Below are 20,661 nucleotides of genomic sequence, written 5' to 3' on the forward strand. Positions count from 1 at the left end.
TTGAATCCCCAGAGTGAGCTAGAAAACGCAAATTTTAAGTTATTTTTTTATTTAAGTCAAAGCAATGAAATCATCTCGCTTAAGGTCATGATGGGGTCACATTTGGTCTCTGTCCAGTTCAAACTCTCTGCTTGTACCTTGCTATCAGCCGGCCACATTCATACACCGTCGGGAAGTTTCCACTCTCACCTGGCCTGCTCCATCTGACCTGTCAACCTGCTCTTAATATTTCACCAGAGCGACGGTAATGACTAAACCGGCCAGCAGAACGCCTCTTTACGGCCTCATTTGTGAATATTCACAGGAGATTAGCAGGAAGTGCAGCTATTGCAGGTTCATTAAACTCAGATCACAATCACCGGGGCTGTGCAGCCGTGCATCATGCTGCTGCGCCTCTGTTGCCAAGGCAGGTGCAGCAGGTTTACGGAGGACCAATCCTGCCATCTTTAATTCATTTAAAAGTTTAGATTCTATAGAATTTGTTTGAAACTGTTGTAACTATTGAATGACCGAGTCACTTTTGTCACTACCGATATCTATATATGAGGTTAGTGTAAACAGACTAACAGAATGTATACAGGAAAACAGTGCTCAGCTAAAATGTTTCTTTAAAAAAAACCCTGCAGAAATACATGTACTGAATTTCCATTTTATTTGCTACACCTAAATACACCAATAGCCTGACAAGCTATTGGTCAAACATGTAAAAGGAACTTTAATTTGTCCAATAAGTGCAATTAAGAGTGTAACAGCTAATGCAAAATAAATAATAAAGAAACTGAAACTGGAAAAAACAATACCTTGGTCAACCATGTAAAAAATAAACTGCAACAAACCTTTCAAATAGTTCAAAAAGTGCAATTAGGAATTCTAAATATTATGCAAAATAAACATTAAACCAAAGAACTAGACTGAATAGATGTGCCGTTATGGATTGGGCACATTGTCTCTGAGACCCGATTTAGGATTTTTTTTCGACCCGATTTAGGATTTTTTTTCGATATAGGTACCAATACAGATATTAATATCTGATTGGTGCATTTCTACCAGTTATGCAGATGGACATTGATACTCAGTCTTTGGGTCACATTAGCTTGAAGCTTTTGACAAAAAAAAACCCATAATTTTCTATAAAAACATTTTAGAAATACAAAGAAGTATATAACCAAAAATATATCAGTGTTTAAGAAATAAAAAAACAAAACCAGTTAAATAATTTGAAAAGATGTTTTAAGTAAATTTGGTGATAATAAGTATGATCGCTTGAAAGAAGTAAACAAAAGAAAAATATAGCAGTGAAAACTATCAATTTTGATTAAAAATATGCATTAAAGCACAGAAATTTATAAAAAATTATAAAAGTGTAAAAATTGAGACAAATAGGCATTTACACCTAATTATTTTATGAATTGATAAATCTCTTAGTATTTTGTTGTATTCAATGGCACACTAATTTATTTGAAATTATATTAATGAATAATTTCTCTTTCTGTATTATTCCTGAATATGGCAGGATTGGTCCTCCATACATGGCAGAGGAATAGAGCCACTGAAGAAAACTTATTTATTTTATTTTTTCTCAGAATTCTGACTTTTGATCTCAGATTTCAGATTCTTTTCTGAGAATTTTGATGTTTTTCTCAGAATGTATCTTGTTTTAAAAAGAATTTTGAAATTAACTTTTTTCTCCAAATTTTGACTTTTACTCAAATTTCTAAATTTAAACACAGAATTCTGAGTTTAAATTAAAAATTTAAACTTGTTTTCAAAATTGAAATTTTAAAAACAATTCAAAATTTTGACTTGTTTTCTCAATATTGAATTTTCTTTTACAGAGCTGACTTTATTCCCATAATCTGTAGTTTTTCTCAAATTCCTAACTTCAAACTAACTTCAAACTCAAATTTCCGGATATTTTCTAAAAATTGAGATTCTTTTTCTCTAAATTGACTGGTTTTTGCTGAATTTTGACATTTTGTTAGTCATTCATGTCTAATGTTTTTCTCAGAATTTGACTTTTCATCTCACAGGATTTCTGAGAAATTTCTCAGAATTCAGAGAAAAGTCAGAATTTTTTATAATTATTTTGTTCAGTGGCACTAACCCTCCTCCGTATCCTATTCCCTGTGGCTGTAATGATGCTCCGTCCTGTTGCCGAGGTTTAGGCGCGGCCCGCCACTGTTAGCTTAGCGATGTTGCTGGTTTGGTTTAGTTCAACAAAACCCATGTCTCTGTATTTTCTCCCTTCCCTTCCTCCTTCTCTCCCCTCCATGGCGCCGTCAAGCAGGCCGGAGTTATGGCCGCCGACGAGGTAACTTGTTCTGCTTCCCGAGCCGGCCATGTTTGTTTTTTGGGGTTTTTTTTTTTTTTTTTTTGCAAAGAGGCTGATTTGTTTTGGGGTTTCTAATTGTGGTGTCACTTTGTGGCTTTCATCTGTGCTGTGGTTGAATGGATTCATGCAAATTTCGACACTTTGTTTCCATCTTTAATCAGGGAGGGGGTGAAAGGTCATCGGTTCTGCTTGAATGAATCTTGTGTTGGGCGCAGAGTGGGGGGAACGAATCTGCTCTCTTTGAGTCAGCCTTAAATAAAAACAATGCCAAACTAAACTCTTGTAATCTTTTTGTTTGGACTGATTCCAAAAATGTCAGAATAAGAAATGATCTGCAGGGATGGTCCAGTTCGGCTCGTCGGTTGTTTGCTGTGCTTTTTGTGTTTCTTCATTAAGAAGGAAAGCTGCTGCTGCTGCTTCTGCTGCTGCTGCTGCTGCTGCTGCTTCTGCTGCTGCTGCTGCTGCTGCTGCTGCTTCTGCTGCTGCTGCTGCTTCTGCTGCTGCTGCTGCTTCTGCTGCTGCTTCTGCTGCTGCTGCTGCTGCTGCTTCTGCTGCTGCTGCTGCTTCTGCTGCTGCTTCTGCTGCTGCTGCTTCTGCTGCTTCTGCTGCTGCTGCTGCTTCTGCTGCTGCTGCTTCTGCTGCTTCTGCTGCTGCTGCTGCTTCTGCTGCTGCTGCTGCTGCTTCTGCTGCTGCTGCTTCTGCTGCTGCTGCTGCTGCTGCTGCTGCTGCTGCTGCTGCTGCTTCTGCTGCTGCTGCTTCTGCTGCTGCTGCTGCTTCTGCTGCTGCTGCTGCTTCTGCTGCTGCTGCTGCTGCTTCTGCTGCTGCTTCTGCTGCTGCTGCTTCTGCTGCTGCTGCTGCTGCTTCTGCTGCTGCTGCTGCTGCTGCTGCTTCTGCTGCTGCTGCTGCTGCTGCTGCTTCTGCTGCATGACGCAACATTTCCATCCTGCAGGGATTTGAGCTTTGCACCAAATAATGTCTGGCTTCAGTTGCTCTCCACAAAAAGCCCTTATGTGAAGCACAATGAAACATTTTAAACGTACAATTGATGACAATAAAGTCTAAAACCATTTTAGGGCTGGGCGATAGGATTTTAAAAATAAAATTTGTTTAATCTGTTTTCGTCTTGCTGCAGGTTTTTATTTCAGTCATCCCTTCTATGAGGTTTATGGCAGAGTATTGGACTACAAAACCTTTTATTTAATTTGGAGAATAAAGTCAAAATATTAACAGATTAAAGATGCCATTTAAAAAATTAGTAGGTATTTTTTTCATTGAGGAAAAAAAATCTTCAATAATAAATTTTTTATTTTTAGGTTTGAAGTTCTGATAAAATTACTGCTTTATTCTCTTAATATTATAAATTTACTCCATTTCCCCTTCAAATCTGTGTTTCACTGGTGCTAAGATTATAAAATGTAACAACAAGTGTCAATACTACAAAGCCACAGTGACCGCAATAAAAATATAACATTTTACCTGGATGTTGATTTATTTTTATATATTCTTAACTTTTTTATTCATTCATAGCGTTTCTTTATTTTTTGTGGTAATTTTTATGGAAAGAAACGCAGCTTAATGATCTGATGAAGAAATGAAGTTGTCGTTCAGGCAGTAAAAACTTCACGCTCTCTTTGCCTCCCCACTCCTCCTCTGTCCATCTTTTCTGCTGCTCTTGTCACTTTTCCGCCTCCGTCCAGGTCGTTCCTGTCTTTTCCCCTTCGAGGATGGTTTCCTTGATGACGGCCACGGCGACCCCTCCCTGACCCCGGGCCTGAACTCACCGACCCGCTGTCAGAACGGCGAGAGGATGGAGCGCTACTCCAGGAAAGTGTTCGTCGGAGGTCTTCCTCCCGACATAGACGAAGGTAAACGAGATTATTTTTTATTTTCATTTTTTGCATCAAGTTTCACCCTGTTGCATATTCTGCTCATTTTTCCCAGTTGGAAACTTCCCAGAACACGCTGTAGTTTGACTTTTTGCCTGTTACAGTCACGCTGACATTTATCAACTCCATTTAGGGACACATTGACACTACACTGCAAAAAATACCCTCCGAAAACAAGTTAAAAATACAACAAAAACAAAACATTTTTACATGTAACCAGCACATTTGATAAATATTCAAGAATTATGACCTAAAAATAGTTTATTTTATCTTTTTTCAAGTGTGCTAAGATAAATGCACTAAAAACTAGGATGTTGTGTTTTTGCAGTGTACACACACCAGTAGCATTAGTTTTCTACATAAGAGCCACATCTCAAATTGGTTCTGTTTTTATAATCGATATGGATGATGGTACCTGAATGTGTACAATCGGCACTAAATAACTTTTCAACAAAATATAGGAGTTTAAGTAAATAATTCCTTATAATTGATGAAAAATAACTTCATCTGTCAGCAGATGAATTTACATCTCATGTGAGAAAAAAGTTTTGCTACAAGTGAAACAATCTGCCAGTGGAACTAGAACTTTTTCTTCAATATTTAGGAATTATTTGCTTCAAACCGGCTGAAAAGTTAGTTTTGTTTTATTTCAAGTGTATTTAGATATTTGCAATAGAAACGATTTTAAAATACTTTGTCAGTTTTTGCAGTTTGTCGCCTTCCATCCTGAGCTGTTTGGCTTAAGAGGCCCGTTTGCTTTCGTATGTTTAAGAGCGTGCTCTGCGGAGTAAAGGCACATTACGTGCTCTATGGCTTTTCGCACAGCCCAATTCGGCCCATTTCATGTTTAGTGCAGTGGCTGCTTGCCTCCAGAACCGAGGAAAAACGAAAAACAACCCTCTCAATGTGCCGTTTCGCTCCACATCGAGTTCTTGTTTTCAAGCCGTTTCACATTTCCGTCTTTGTTTTTTCCCCGCAGATGAAATCACCAACAGTTTCCGCCGCTACGGGCACCTGGTGGTGGATTGGCCCCACAAAGCTGAAAGCAAATCCTACTTCCCACCTAAAGGTAACAGCAGGTGGTCCCGCCGTTCGCTCACCATGGAGATGTGTATCAATAAATATCGCTGTGGGTGAATCGTTTGCAGAGGCTCGTTTTGCTCGGCTGTTTGCCGCTCAAGCTGGACAGCGATGCAGGTCTCACTCCTGCAGGATTTAACTATCCAGCTGGAGTCTGGATTCAGGATCCGTTTCCTGAGAAGCTGAGAAATATTTTTTGTCTTTTACGTTCAAATTGTTTGTTTGTTGCTATGAAGGAGATCTGTGCTCGTTGTAGATTGGGGGAAAAAAAGGAGCAAATATCCGCCAAAAAGACGCAAAAAAGTTTAGATCTGATAAATTTTCCATGAAAACATTTAAAAAGTCAAAAATGTGCTTAAAAGGAGGGAACTTATTCCTCCTTTTTTGTGATTGTCAGATTCTCTAGAAAAATAAATAGCTTCCAGTTTAAGATTTTTGACATTTGGAAATTTTCTCAGTTTCAAAAGTGGAAAATGTTTGACCTGTTGAACTCAGAAATTTCTGTGATTTTCTATAAAATTTGTAAAATCTCAAAATTTCTGAATTTTTGGGGAAATTTTGTAAACTCAGACATTTCCACATTTTTCTTTTTTTTTGAAAATTTGTTAAATTAATCTCAAAACTTCTGGACTTTCTTCTAGGAAATTTTCAACCTTTCAAATTTGGAAACTTCCATCTTTTTTCCAGAAAATTTCTCAGATTATAATTTCAATTTTTTTTCTAGCAATGTTTTGACTTTTGGAGCTCATAATTTCAAAGATTTTTTTGTGGAAAGTTTCTGAGACTAGCCTCAGAATTTCTGATTTTTTTATTTTGTTTGTTTCGTCATAAATGTTCAACTTTTGGATGTCAGAAATTTCTGTTTTCTAGAAAAGTCCAGAGATGCATCTAAACGTTTCTGAGCGTTTTGGTTGAAATTTGCCCATTTTGTTCTATTTGGGGCGTCATTATTAGAGCTCTTTAAGCTTCTGTGTTTCTCCGTTTTGCTGTTGGCTGCAGTTGGTCTCATATTATGAATCTACTCTGGAAACAATTGGCATTCCATCGGCAGATGGTAATAACGCTGTGAGGACCTGTGAATATCTCTGCCAGTTTTTTCTCTCCCCACAATTTTTACCTCCTTTCTTTTTTATTTTCAGAGGGATTATTTTGAATCGCCTCTTGTAATCCAAGGGGGGGAATGTGGCATCCTTTTAGGGGAATGAATGAGCTTATGGCAGCTGGAGGACGCCGCCATGTAAGGGAGGAGGCGGATGCATGGCTGCGCTCGTCTGTGCAGTGTTCATCTCTCTCTTCTGAAACTTCCCGTTTAGCGTCTCGCTCTCCGTTTTATCCGGACAGCCATCTTGGAAAGGTGACAGAAGCCTCGCAGCTCAAGGCTTTGGGATTTAGAGCAAAGTGCGTCCAACGCCTGTGGGACTGAGAAAAACGTAGCTGTGAAAACATGTCTGACCCTTTAACTGGTTTCATCTGGTTTCCCCATGTTGTGACAAACGAAGCAGTTTTTGAATAATGATTGCTTTTCCAAAGCAGTCATTATAGTCCATCCAAATCGATTTGTTTAAACTGCCGTCCAGCATTGGATCCAACAGAGTCGTTTACGTCGCAATAGAGGAATCTTGGCTCTCTAGTCAGAGTTGGATCCGACTTTGATTAGGCCACTCTTTTGTTTAATCTTTATCTTAAGGCTTTAACAAAAAATCAAATGCAGCTGAAAATTCTGTGAACAAAAAATAGATACAATAAGTGGGAATTCCACAAAAAGCAAAAAACAACTGCAAACCCCCGACCACTAGGGGGAGCAATACTGCCTATCTGAACATGTTGGTGTTCCATCATGTAAAACACTGAATGCTTGAAAAAATAAAACGTGAAGTGTAACGTTCTTTTTCTTCCTGTATGTTCCGTTAAATCTTGACAGAGTCCCATTTGATTTGGTGGTGGACACCCCCTAGTGGCCTGGAGGACTTTAGTTTGTCTGTTGCATTTGTTTTTTTGTATTGTTCATACATTTGGAGCTTGTTTTGTTGAATGCGTGAGGCTGCTGATAGTTTTACTCCATATGTACGTCTTGGAATATTTCACTAAGATGTGTTGTGGAAACTGTGAGATGGGACTTCATGTTCTTTTGGTTAGAGGTGGTTTTGTCTCTCAGACTGATGATTTCTTTTCCTATTATTGTTGCATCGTGAATGCTGGTCCTAACTGGAGTTCTTTAGCTGTTGTGATGGGTTACTGATTTCTTTTTGTCTGCCGTTCCTTAAACGGTTCATCACTGTTTCACGTTTTGTCCATTTCTGGATAATGGCGCCTGCTGTGGTTCGCTGAAGCTCTTAGAAATGGCTTGGTAACCCTTTCCAGATGGGTCAGTGCATTACCTCTGCAGTCTGGGTTGGGTCAACATAACAAACACAATTTGACATGTCAAAGCAAAGAAAGGAGCTCAGGTTTGATTCGACCAACATTTTATTTTTTTTGCTCGGTTGTTTATACTACTAGTTAAATTTGACTGCAATCGAACTTCGCTGTGCGATGCGCAGAAGAAGAAGATGTGTTTATGGATGTAATAATAGCGCCACCTATGGATTTTTAATGCATTTCTGTCCACCTTATGATGGAGAAATATTGTTTGATTAAGATTTGAGGGTCTGGCAGTAATCAGGCAAGTGTGGTTCATGACAAAAAAAAACTGGATAATCACTACAGAAGAGGATTAGAGCCAATAAAAAAAATTATAATTTTGACATCAAACTTTCTAATTTTGTGTGAATTTGTCAAAATCACATAAATGGTCAAACATGCAACAATTATGTTGTTAATGTATCTCCATAAACTTTATAGGATTTATAAATGTAAACTTTATCCAATGTTAAGACTAGATTTGCCTCGTGGCGCAAAAACATGCTAATCAATTTTGGTTCTGAGGGGGGGCAAAAAAATTTTAAGAAGAAAAATTCATTACGAGGAAAAAAAATCTAAATTTTTGGAAACATGAGAATTCTGAGTAAAAGTAAATTATGAGAAAAAGTCAGAATTTTCTGAAAAAAACAACAACTCTGAATTCTGACTTTTTGTGTGTGTGTGTGTGGCCGTAATGTTCTCCCGTAAATTTCCATATTAAGATGGAAATTACTTTTCCACATAGGAAGAGGATTATTTGTCTTTTTCCTTTTAAATTATTTCTGCAAAAACAATACCTAAAATAAAAAATTTCTACTCTTTGCCCAAAGATGATTTAGGCAAATAAAATGACTGCAACATTTAAGTGTGACACGAAGAGAAAACAGAGGAACGGTTTTGCTCTGCCAGTGATCTGCAGAATGTGGGACATGCGTCCAGAGCCTGCAGAGCGTCCGTCCAGGCTTCACCGAATGGAAGATAACTGTCACTTTCCACCCTGCTCCTCGTTAAACTGCCAGCAGCGTGCGCCTGTGCCGTTATGAAAGTGTTTTTTGTTCAGCAGTGACTCATACTGTGGCTCAGTCTGGATTCGGGGGCCGGGCCTGGACAGCTTTGGTGCTCGGGATGAAGGTCAGGCAGAGACGGAAAGTTGATGCCAAGGCAGGATTGTTTCCCCCTCAGCTTCTTCTTTCTGCTAATATTGTCACACCCTTCAGTAATGGATCAAAAGATGTAAAAAGTGTTGCTCTGATGTAAATCCATTTAATATGGAGCTAATTATATGTAAGAAAAGATTGTTTTGATGGTTGAACAGGAGATGAATGTTCTGTCGTTTTGTTCAGATAAAATGCAGGAAGTTTAAATGGAGCTCAAAATGTCTGCAGGCTCGTGTTGTTGGCTCCGCCTCCCGTTCCCTGACATCCATCACTTCTGTTTACAGACACAACAAGCTGCCCTGGGGGATTACAAAAAGCAACTTTAGAGGACGACTGTTTGCTGGAAGCAACAACAAATTTAGCTGCTGTTTGGAGCAACAAGTAGCTCTTAAAAATACAGCCGGATGAAACTGAAAATGAGAGGAAACATCGAGTTTCATTTGCAGGTCAAGACCGTGACTCCAAACCAAACTAATAATGAGCCGTTTAGTTTATTAATGTTGATTCATCCTACTTTATATGTACCGTAGAATTCATGGCTGCTAATTACATGATTAGTTGTGCTAACCCAAAAGCAGTAATCATATTTGCTCCACTAATGCTAATGTGCTAAGCCAAAATAGTGTTTAGCAAAAGCTAACGCTAAATAAATTGCTAACACCCTCATTTTAACCATGTTGATACCCACAATGCATCAAAAACAGTAGAAAACATGACAGAACAGGAAACAGAACTGCTGCGTAAACAATTTTAAACCGCTTCAAAATAAGAGCATGAACATTTAGCTACCAAAAGAATTAGCGGTTTATTCAGCTGAAAGATTACTAAACTGTCACGTAAATTAGTTTTAGAAGTTTATCTGGAAAAATAAACGTCCAGATAAACTTCATCAGTGCCTCAATCTAGAATAGAGACAGAAAGATAAAGTGGCATTAGACCACCAGGCAAATGGGAGCAATGGGTTGTTCCCATTTTTATCTTAGTTTGAAGTAGTTTTGGATTAGATTTATTTTGGCAAAACTGCAAAAAAACAAATAAAACAAAAAACACTTCGTATCACATGAGTCACAATCAACAGCTCACTGTTACTACTGGCAGAAATGACAAACGAGAAGTAGTCGGAGGACAATGGTTTGTCTTTGTTTTATTTGTTGTTCATTCCAACGCGATGAATCTAAAGCTCTTCTGTACATGTTGTCGATCCGAAGCGTAACGTCTTTCGCTCCGACGCCTGAATAAGACGACGGCTGAATTACCTCTGATAGCTGAATTACAAAAACATCTCATGCGACTGACATCCATCGCTACTGTGAACAAGCTTATTCACATGATTTTAATTTAATTCTAAATTTAATGTAAAGTTTGCAATTGTGAAATTGTGGGTTCCTCTCTGATGTTGGCAGAATATAAACAAAAATTAGAAATGGAAACAGAAGTAATGACTCAATCTGAAAAAGAGACGGAGAAACACAGAATAACCAGATTGGAAATATATAAAGCAGTGAGTTGATAAAGTTAAAAATCCATCAAAAGGACAGACATTGGAAACCCACTGAAGCTACCGATGCTCAAAACCGATTCCTGTAAGCGACAAGTGAGACTCTGTGGTCGTCATGCTGCTGTCGCTCAAACTGCCTCCCGTCATCCAAACACTCGTTGCTATTGTTGGCGACGAGCTTCAGATGGAGGAGCTATTTTGGTGTGTGACTCGGGGCAAAAGGAGCAGGAGGCTTGAGGGTTTCGTTGTGTGTGCTGCGTCGTTTGAACTGCTGTAAACTCCTGAGAAGCGCTTGCGTCACGCAGCAATAACCGTACCTTGAAAAGGTTACAACTGCAGTGTCCTTTGCCTGCAGATGGTCATGATCAGCGTTTTATAATTTTGTTTTTATCACACCATGAGTCATTTGGCGCAGAGGTCTGTTCTGTGTACTGTTATGGCTCTTTGAATACAGAGAAGTGCCCCAGTTTCAGTGCTAAGTCTTCCTCCATTACCCGGGCCTTGATTTATCTTCTCCCCAGTTGTGTTGGGATTACACTCTGAGTGACTGCTTCAAATTGAGATGATTAGCAATGCTTGATTTCTCTGCTTTATCCTCAAGTACTCTCAAGTTTTTCTAAGCCTTTGAGGTTTTTCTCATCCTCTCTCCGCGTCTCTTTCTTCAAGGTTATTCTGTCTCCAGTAAAGTAAAACTTAAAGATTAGAATAAGACTGTGGGCTGTACAAGACATGTTCATCACATTTTTTGCACAAAATCCTTCTTAGATAATGATATTGATGTCCAGTTACTTTCAAAATTAGCCGTTTTAGGACCTCTTGTCACTTTAAATCCAAATATCCTGCTGCTTTCCCCTGGCTGAGCATGAGCCATTTACACGCCACGTGAAAATGACTGAAAACAGATGCAGAAATATACAGCCATCCATCTTTGAAAAGCAGAAGTAGAGCCTCCTGCACAACTAACACGAGTGCAACAAGCTGTTCCTGGATGTTTGTTAAATCAATAACAAAACCCTTTTCTTCTCCAGCAGCCATTATACAGTGGCAAAACCAGCTGACCAAACATGCTGGAACCTAGCTTGGGTTGCTAGGTAACTGGCTAGGCTGATTTATGACGTTACATTTGTAAGGTTTTTGAAACAACTCATTTTCCAGACACCAAAAAAAAAAGAAAGAAATGGCTGGGGGTGTTGTTTTTTCTTTTTCTTTTTAAGAATCATGAGAGACGCAAATGAATTACAAAAACATAGAAAATGTGAATTTTGCATAACGGGTCTCCTTTTAAAAAAATCATAGCATGTAGACGCGTGTTGTTCAGGTGGCATTACTTCTGATGGTTGGCGCTTTCTGTGGGCCTTTGGGAACCAATCCGCAGACACGTCTCAACTGCTGAGATAACCCTGGACTTAAATGTCACCATTTAAGCCGCAGGAGCCAGCAGCATGACTCGGTCAGTCGCCGTATCTGGTCATCATTGGATTAGATTTCTGCAAAGTCAACATAACTTTCACTTGATGAGGTAGCGGGAAGACTTGGATTTCGATCTCGGGCTTTGATGTGCCAGTGGAAAGATGTTTGCGCTCAAAGCGACTGACCCCTCGGTGACTTGGGTGTCGTTTGCACCGACCGAGCCATGTGCAGTAGGAGGGGAGCAGCAGAATAATAACCTACCTAAACATAAAGACTTCAATCAAAAACATGAACAAAAGATTTCATTTAACGCCAACAGGGGTCTGTGACCTTGATCTGAAGTTTGAATGCAACCATTTAGAGTCTGAATCTTAATTAGTTTAGAGACTTTAGTGATTATTTTTTTAATTCTTCACTTGTTCCCTCAGTCTCTCTTGACTCCACCCACTTTGGTGTAATTGCACGCAAAGTACTTGTTGGTAAAACTCATTACTGTTGCTCTATTATTGCTGCAACATGGATAGAAACAGTTAAATAATGAACATTGTTACCTCTGAACTCATCAAGACCAATGAAGTGTCTGCTGAGAGTGACATCTTCCGGTAATCTGACAATATGTCGCCTCCCCAGGAGTCAGGAAAGCGTCCGTCCTGTTCGTTGCTCATTGCTCTTTCATGGTGAACACATTGCCTTACTTAGCAGACGATGCTGAGAGCTCAGGAGGAAAGCTTTCTAAATCGCAGGCACGAGCCACTGCAGACCTGCGCTCTCCTCCCGTGGCATAAGCCTCCGCACTGCGCCAGGCTGACGGAGGCAGACACGTCCTCAGCACCGTCCGGACTGGATATCACTCCATTCGCTCACATTATAGATGAAGTGGGTCGCATCGATCTGCAGAAACGTTAATATTCACTGTAATAGACCATTACAGGTCTATTCCTTCTGAAGTTTCTCATTAATAATCAAACGAAGCCATTTTACCTTGGAGAAAAACCCCCCAAAAAATGGAAAATACTTTCAAATTATGATTTTTAAGTGCTTTAAAAAAAAAAAAAAACATTCAGCCAATAAGTTCATATCTTGTGGTGACTGGAAAAGGAGCTGGTTCAAAAACCTCCTGATTAAGTCGCACTCTGGGGGCACAGCACCGTTAACTAGCGACACAAGCCTAGCTCCAGCATGTTTGGTCAGCTGGTTTTACTGCTGTACAATGATTGCTGGAGAAGCTAGAAACCTCCTGCTGCAGGACGCATCTCTTCTGCTTCTCAGAGATGAATGGTTGTCTATTTGTGCATTACATTATTTTGCACAAAATAATTCTAAGATAACGAGATTTCTGTTTCGATTTAGGCAACTGTGTTTGTTTTCCAGTCAGTTTGGTTCCTGTGTCGTCTTGTCAACCCCTTAGTTAATCCCAGCTGTGTCCTGTTTCCTTGATTACTCCCTTGTGTATTTAATCCCACCTGTGTCTGTATTTCGTCGTTGGATCCGACAAGCGTCAAGTTTATCTTCACTACTAGAGCCACCAGTTTTCAGTTCCTTGCTTTCTAGTTCACCTGTGCTGCTTGGATTCTCTGTTGGTCTGTAAGAGCTTTAGTTGAATCATCCTTTTTCAACCTGGGTCCTCTGCAGCCATCCTCACCACCAATTACCGCATTTCATTACAATTTCAGTATCCTCAGCTTTGAGCTCCTTTCAGAATGAGCTGTATTTTTCGGTGTCTCGCCACTTTAAATCCAAATAAGTTGTAGCTGCCGCGATGCCCAACTCAGCATCGTGACAATGGCTGCAGATCGATGCGCAATAATGCCACCGTACATCTGTGAAAGGCAAAGGTGGAGAATTCTGCAGAAGAATGTAGCTGGTGACTTTTGGATGTAAGTCAACCATATTTTCTAGCAGCTTTAAATCCAGCTGACCAAATGTGCTGGAGCTGCACTTGGGTTGCTAGGTGACGGGCTGGGCTTGGCTGGGATTGACTAGCAACTCGGGTTGCTAGGTGAGGGGCAGAGCGTGCTGATTTGCTACGTTACATTCTGAATGTTTTTTTAATTTTCCCAACATTTAAAAACATTCATTTATTCCCAAAAAGGTTTAGTTGCTTGTTTTTGGTTGTTTTTCTTAAAGCTCTTGGTCTTTTGGTGGAAGCATTGAGACCCAACTGGAAGCACAAAGCCACTCAAAGTGGGAATTTTTGAGGACCAAGTCCCGTGTCTAAGCCAGGAAAAGTGCAAATGTTTCAGTCGGCGGGTCAGTTCAGTTTGTTTCACTTTCAGCGTCTGCAGAGCCTTTTTCTGAAGGCTCAGCTTGTAAAGCCCTCATTCATTCTCTTCCCACCTTTCCTTTCCTGTTTTACTCTCTTTTCCATCTGCCTCTCTTCCCTCCCCCTCCGGGTCACAGAACATGTTGTTCTCTCTCAGACTGAAGAGCTGCTGGCTCGCTCTGCCTTTTCATGCCTTATTTTTACCCCGTTTAAGTTTTTCCCCTCCTCTCTCTCTCTGTTGTCCTGAACCTCAGATTCATCCCAATGACATCCCGTCCTTACGTAAGCGTCAGCCGGCCGATGACGAGGCAGCTTTCCGTGTGCGAACCCAATTAGCAGAGAGATTATTTGGACGTTTTATATTACCAGAATAAAGTTGTAATAATACAAAAATAAATTTGCATGACAAAAAGTAATGAGTGTAAAATTGTAATACGAGAAAATATTCGCAATATTATGAAAGTTAAGTTGTAATAACATAAGTATAAATTTGTTGTAATAAGAGAATAAAGTCGTTTGAAGCAGCTGGTAGCGGTTTGTGTTATAGCTGAGCTGCGTAAATAATGGTTTTAATTCATTTTTGGATTATTGTAAACATTTAATAGAACTCAGGATTGTCCTTAAAGTTCTGGATATGTACAGAAATATTTCAGTTAATTATCGGATTTTCAGATTCTGTATCAGATGTAGATTTCCTCTTTCTTCTTCACTTCCTTACTTCCTTTCCTTACCTTCTAATCTGTGCTTCTGTTCTTCCTGTTTTCTTTTGGCTTTCTTTCCTCTCTTCCTTCCTGTATCCTTTCATCCTTTGCTCTTTCCTGTCCCATGTGTTCATTTCTTCTTTTTTCATTCCTTCTTCCTTCCCTCCTCCTTTCCTTGCTTCCTCCCAACCAACCAACAGATTCAGTTGTGAATTTCATTCCAGAGTTGGAAAATACATTTTAAAATGGAAAGTTGTCCGTCAGTCCAATAATGTCGCTTTCTTTTCTCTGTTCATCTCAACGTCGGCAGCTCCACTCAGGAAGGGATGAAATCAAAAATAAATGCTAAAAAAAGAGAGACATCGTTTTTTTTTTGTTTTTTTTTAAACTCCATCTTTGCACATTTCAGGACAACACACACACACACACACACACACACACACACACACACACACACACACACACACACACACACACACACACACCGACGTCCCGGCGCGATATGCCGTGTTGTTTCTGATCCTAATCAGCCAATCGGATCGCTTCTCATTCCCCTGTGAACGCCACTGGGAGTGAACAGCTGTCGCATCAACAGCTGCTGCTCTCCAACTAGATTAGTTTGACGTTTCATTTAAATGCTTAAAATTCTTGAAAATTAAATTTTTTCAAGGTTTGGAAAGTGCTTGATATTCTAACTGAATAAAATTCAGTGCAACATTTGATTAAAAGCCTAAAGTTGGAAAACTTTTTCAGTAGAAACCAGATTATTTCCACAACTACGATTATTTTTGTTACCATTTATCTTGATAATTAATCGGTTAATCATCAGTATTTTTTATTTTTGCCTTTTTTATGCCATGTTAGAAATACACCTGCTGACTATTTTTGACTAAACTAATTAATAGTGGTTTAGTAAAAGGTTCCTAAAAGTAGATTTGAACCATTTGAGGAGTTTTGGCAAAAACATATTTATAGACAAAAGTTTTGTTTTTTTTGTTATCTTATCTTAAATGCAAAATTTATTTTTTGCAGTTTTGGTTTAATTCCTGTTGTGATTGTTTTCTTTCAGCAAACTGCAGTTTTTTTGACTCTCTATACTCCAGTTAACTATTAATCGATTACTTAATTAGTTGATGATTATTTAATTAATTGATTAATCATAATTGTTATTGTTAATCTGTTGGGGTTTTTTTCTTGCTGTCTAGAAGTTACATCAGATTAAACTTTTCTTGCTTTAGGTTTGTTAAATTCACAAAATAATTTATTTTTACTAAATGCCAGAAAACAGCATGAACATTTTTTAGATTTTATTTCTTTGTATTTTAGCATTTAATTTGAGGAGTAGAAACAATTCATTTGGGTTGTTTCAATGTAATAAGCATTAAATTGAAACATGTAATACATGTAATGTAATATTTATTCCTAATTTCTCAATGACTTATTGATCTGTTATTGAGATAAATGTTGGTTTATATTTGTTTACATTAAACAACATATATCATATATATGTCTTGTGTTAAATTAGTGTTTTGTTCTCAAATCAGAATTTTTGAAAACATAAAATGTTGTTTTTACTTCATTCTTACGGTTGAATGTTGAATAAACACAAAACATTAAATAATTAATAAATAGTATCATGTAATTGTGAGTTTAGTTCATTTGTGTTGTTTTTGCTGGGAACTTACTTTATAAATGCTTTAAAAATTCTTGAATTTTACTGTGGATAAAATACAAAGCCTGTAATTTGCAGACAATTTACAAATACAGTTTTTCTTGTTCTGGATTAGGATGAAATTGAGAAAATAGACTCTGAACTAGACGTGGGTCAGGAGGAGATTAGATGGTAATTCACCAATTTTAATAACGAGGAGCAAAATCACATTGCGAATAAAAAAAGTGGAATATATAAATGTTTTGATTGCATCCTTTTCCACTGATGTTCACGTCTCGGATGGATTTTCTCTAATAGCGTTGGATGGATGCTGAATCGGTTTTCTGTCGCTCTGACCTTGAAGGAAGGTCATTTAATCTGCTCTCAACATTAAGTGATGCCGCAGCGCTCAGAGACGGTGTCACACTGCTAAATATTGAATGGTTTCCCTGAGGAGCAAAGCGCTGGCAGGCAAACGAGGAAAGAAAAGCAAAACACAAAATATGACAGAGTGCTTTTGGTCTAGATTCTAGTGATTTATATCTTATGACACATGAAATAAGACAAAACTAACTTAAAAGTAACTTTTTGGCACAATATTGGAGTTTATTTACAGTCAATGATCCCTTAATATGGATGAAAAATGTACTAGTACCACTATACAGTCAAAATATCAGACTGTTGTAACAATACCAGAAGAAAGTTGTTTTTACATGAATTAAGTCGTAGTAAAACGAGAATAAAGTCCTAATAACACAAGAATAGTCATACAAGTCATAATATTATGAGAATAAAGTCACAATATTACCAGAATAAAGTCGTAATAATACAAAAATAAATTTGCATGACAAAAAGTAATGAGTGTAAAATTGTAATACGAGAAAATATTCGCAATATTATGAAAGTTAAGTTGTAATAACATAAGTATAAATTTGTTGTAATAAGAGAATAAAGTCGTAATACAAGAAAAAAAATCCCTAATAAAGTTGTAATAGCACAAGAATAAAGTCATAGTTCTACCAAGAATAAAATCGTAAAAGTCATTATCAAAATAAATTGTAATAATATGAGAATAAAGTTGTACAACAACAAGTCACAATAGTATGAGAATAAACTAGTAATAATAGGAGAAAAGTTGCATGACGGTCAAAATAATGTCAGAATAAATCTGGAATATTAGCAGAAATAAGTAGTAATATTATTTTGTCAATATTAAAAGTGGAATAATCTCCCAGTGGAACTAAACTTTTTTTTTATCAATATTAAGAGATTATTTACTTAAAACAAATTCTAAATTAGTTTTGTCTTATTTTAAGTGTACTAAGATATTTTCTCTAGAAACTAGACTTTATGTATTTGCTGAAACTGTTAAATTATTTGAATATATTTTCAGGTCATATTTCCTTAAAATCATTCCTGGTCCCTTCCAGGTTACGCCTTCCTGCTTTTCCAGGAAGAGGCTTCGGTCCAGGCGTTGATTGACGCCTGCATTGAGGAGGACGGGAAGCTCTACCTGTGTGTGTCCAGTCCCACCATCAAGGACAAACCAGTAAGTGTTACTGGTCACCTGTTACTGGTTCCTCTGGCAGATTATTTTACTTGCAACAAGACATTTTTTCCAAGATATTAGTGAAATAATCTGCCTTTGGAACATTAAGGAATTGTTGTCTTAATAGTTTTGTCTAATTTACTGGAGTTATGTGTTTGAACTGGGGATCAAAACCTGCAAATTTAAACTACTGGTGGTTCACAAAATTTATTAAATTAAAAGTGCAAAAATGAATTTACTGTAATTTTTTTTTTTTGTCTATTCATGACATTTTTTTTATCAACTCTATAAATTATTTAAGAAGTAAACAAGGTTTCAAACTGTTGCCTTATTTAAAAAATAAAAGACAATTTTCAAATTTTTCGGGCGTCAGTTGTTTTCCAACATTCTTGTGATCAGGGGCCGGACAAGATGATTTGAAGGGCCACAATTGGCCCCCAGTCCACACTTTGGACACCCCTGGTCTAATTTCTCATTTCAAACATGCTGAAAAATTTGTACTAGAAAGAAAACCATAAATACTTGATAAGATTTTGTGTTTTTGCAGTGTACTGATGATAATCTGAGGCTGATTCATTAACGGATCAAGTTTTTACTTTCTGCCTATTTTCTCCACATCACACAGCTTCATGCTAACTCTGTAGCCCTTTGCTCTCCCATATTTCAGTTTTAGCTCAAATATTTTTAATTTTGTTGATTTATTTCTTGTTTTTCTGTAGGTCCAGATCCGTCCCTGGAACCTGAGCGACAGCGACTTCGTCATGGACGGCTCCCAGCCTCTGGATCCGCGCAAAACCATCTTCGTTGGAGGAGTTCCCCGGCCCCTGCGTGCAGGTAGCCCTCTGTTACGAATCCTGCAGCTTCTGCCCCGTAAAGCCTCCAAATGCGCCTCATAAGGTGAACCGCAGCCGGAGGCGGTAATGAAACGTCTCCCGGTGAGAAAGCAATCTTCGTCTTGGGTTCCCAGGAGGGCGACCCAGAGGTCAACGCGTTAGGAATTCATGAGCTAATGGAAGGTTGAGCCTTTCTCTCAGCGGGATTAGCATTGCTAGCTTGTCTGCAATCTGACCCCCATATAATCACCCCAGCAGGTTGAAGCTGCTGCTGCTGTTTGTGGGGGGCAGGATGGAAAATTCTGTTCAATTTTAGAAACAAACTGTAGGTGCTGAAATCAGTCAACTACTAAAAATAAAACTGGATGTTTTTTTCTTCATTAAAGCTGCATTGCCCAACTTTTACAAAATAGTTGTTTTTTTTACATATTGTGACAGTTTAATATGAGACTGCTAACTAGAAACAACCAATCGGAGCCAGAAGGCGGGTCGGTCTTAGCGCTGTCGATCATCACCCACGCCCCTGTCATAAATGCTAAGGCTAGTTAGCCTAATGATGACAGCAGATAAACTGTTTTCCTGAAACATTAAGTGGTTTCTTACCACATTTACCACATTTAACACTGATGATCTCGGGTTGATTGGCAGCAATAAGCCCCGCCTTCTGGCTCTGATTGGTGGTTTTTGGTCGGGAGCGGCTTAAAAAATTTCTTGTATTTTACGAAAGAGTAACTTTTAAGTTTGATTTCGGCCATATTTGCACTAGAAACTAGACCATTTGGTCAGGTTTTTTGTTTGCATGTTTTGACTGAAGCTCTAAAAGTATTTGGATACTTTTACATTTTTCTCTGATGATACAGAGTTTTAGTACTTTGTGTTTTTGCAGTGCATTCTAGAGGAAACCCAGTCTTAGTTTTTGCTCTGTGTTTTCCTCTTGTCTTCCAGTGGAGCTAGCGATGATCATGGACCGGCTGTACGGAGGCGTCTGCTACGCCGGCATCGACACGGACCCGGAGCTGAAATATCCGAAGGGTGCTGGGCGCGTGGCGTTCTCCAACCAGCAGAGCTACATCGCCGCCATCAGCGCCCGCTTTGTCCAGCTGCAGCACAACGACATCGACAAAAGGGTGAGCGAGTTCACCAGAGAGAGAGAGATAAAATTTCCACTTTATATTTTGTCCGTCTGATGATGTAATCCTTAAATATTGAATGATTGATAATTTGATCGGTTACTCAGTAGTGGAGTAGACTACTTACTAAATACTTTGTTACTTGAGTTTACGTATTTCCTGCTCTGCCAGAAGTTTCTCTGCAACCTACAGAACCGGAAGGCCCGGCCCGACCCGACCCGGCTGTGTAATCACTCTGCGTCCCGACAGATGTTTCAGGTTGCAGACACATAGAGCCGGTTTAATTATAGTAGTTCCTCATGTGTGAATATCCAGCTGCGCCGCAGCTCGCTTATTTTAGGCGCACCGGCCGATTGAGACCGAGACAGACTGGGCGCCAGCCAGGAGGGCGGGCCGGCCCGGTCCAGCCGGGCCCAGCCCACCTCAGCTAATGTCGTTTATCTTCAGTCGGGGGCGGCAAGGGCTTCATTATGAACACAAGTCATGCACAATAACAACAATTAAGGGAGAAAACTGCAACATCTGATGATGTGTTTTTGGTCTGGATTCTAATGTAGATAAATAACTTCAAATAAGACAAAAGTACCTGAAAAGTAGCTTCTCAGCAAGAGATAGGAGCTTGTTTTAAATCAATAATTGATTGAAAATGTGTCTTTTCCTTGTTTATGTGAGTAATTTTATTCTGCTATCAAAACAAGCTCTTATATCTTGCTGAAAAGTTACTTCAAAGTAATTTTTCTCTGATTTCAATCATAGTAAGATAGAAACTAA

The 20,661-nt window shown here is 38.7% G+C and overlaps 1 protein-coding gene across 6 annotated transcripts in view; it reads left to right on the forward strand.

Moving 5' to 3' along the window:
* Window positions 1-20,661, forward strand: part of cpeb3 (cytoplasmic polyadenylation element binding protein 3) — a 44,651-nt gene that overhangs the window by 18,414 nt on the left and 5,576 nt on the right. For 3 of the 6 annotated variants that reach the window (XM_055021740.1, XM_055021742.1, XM_055021741.1), the window contains 6 exons: window positions 2,285-2,311; window positions 4,030-4,197; window positions 5,198-5,287; window positions 17,809-17,927; window positions 18,647-18,761; window positions 19,706-19,887. In XM_055021740.1, coding sequence (XP_054877715.1) covers window positions 2,285-2,311; window positions 4,030-4,197; window positions 5,198-5,287; window positions 17,809-17,927; window positions 18,647-18,761; window positions 19,706-19,887 — 701 coding nt within the window. The remainder of the gene's footprint in view (window positions 1-2,284; window positions 2,312-4,029; window positions 4,198-5,197; window positions 5,288-17,808; window positions 17,928-18,646; window positions 18,762-19,705; window positions 19,888-20,661) is intronic. The other 3 variants (XM_055021743.1, XM_055021746.1, XM_055021744.1) reach the window with 2 other exon arrangements.

This window comes from Poeciliopsis prolifica, unplaced genomic scaffold (genome assembly GCF_027474105.1).
Source record: "Poeciliopsis prolifica strain line A6 unplaced genomic scaffold, Auburn_PproV2 SCAFFOLD078, whole genome shotgun sequence".
Lineage (NCBI taxonomy): Eukaryota > Metazoa > Chordata > Actinopteri > Cyprinodontiformes > Poeciliidae > Poeciliopsis > Poeciliopsis prolifica.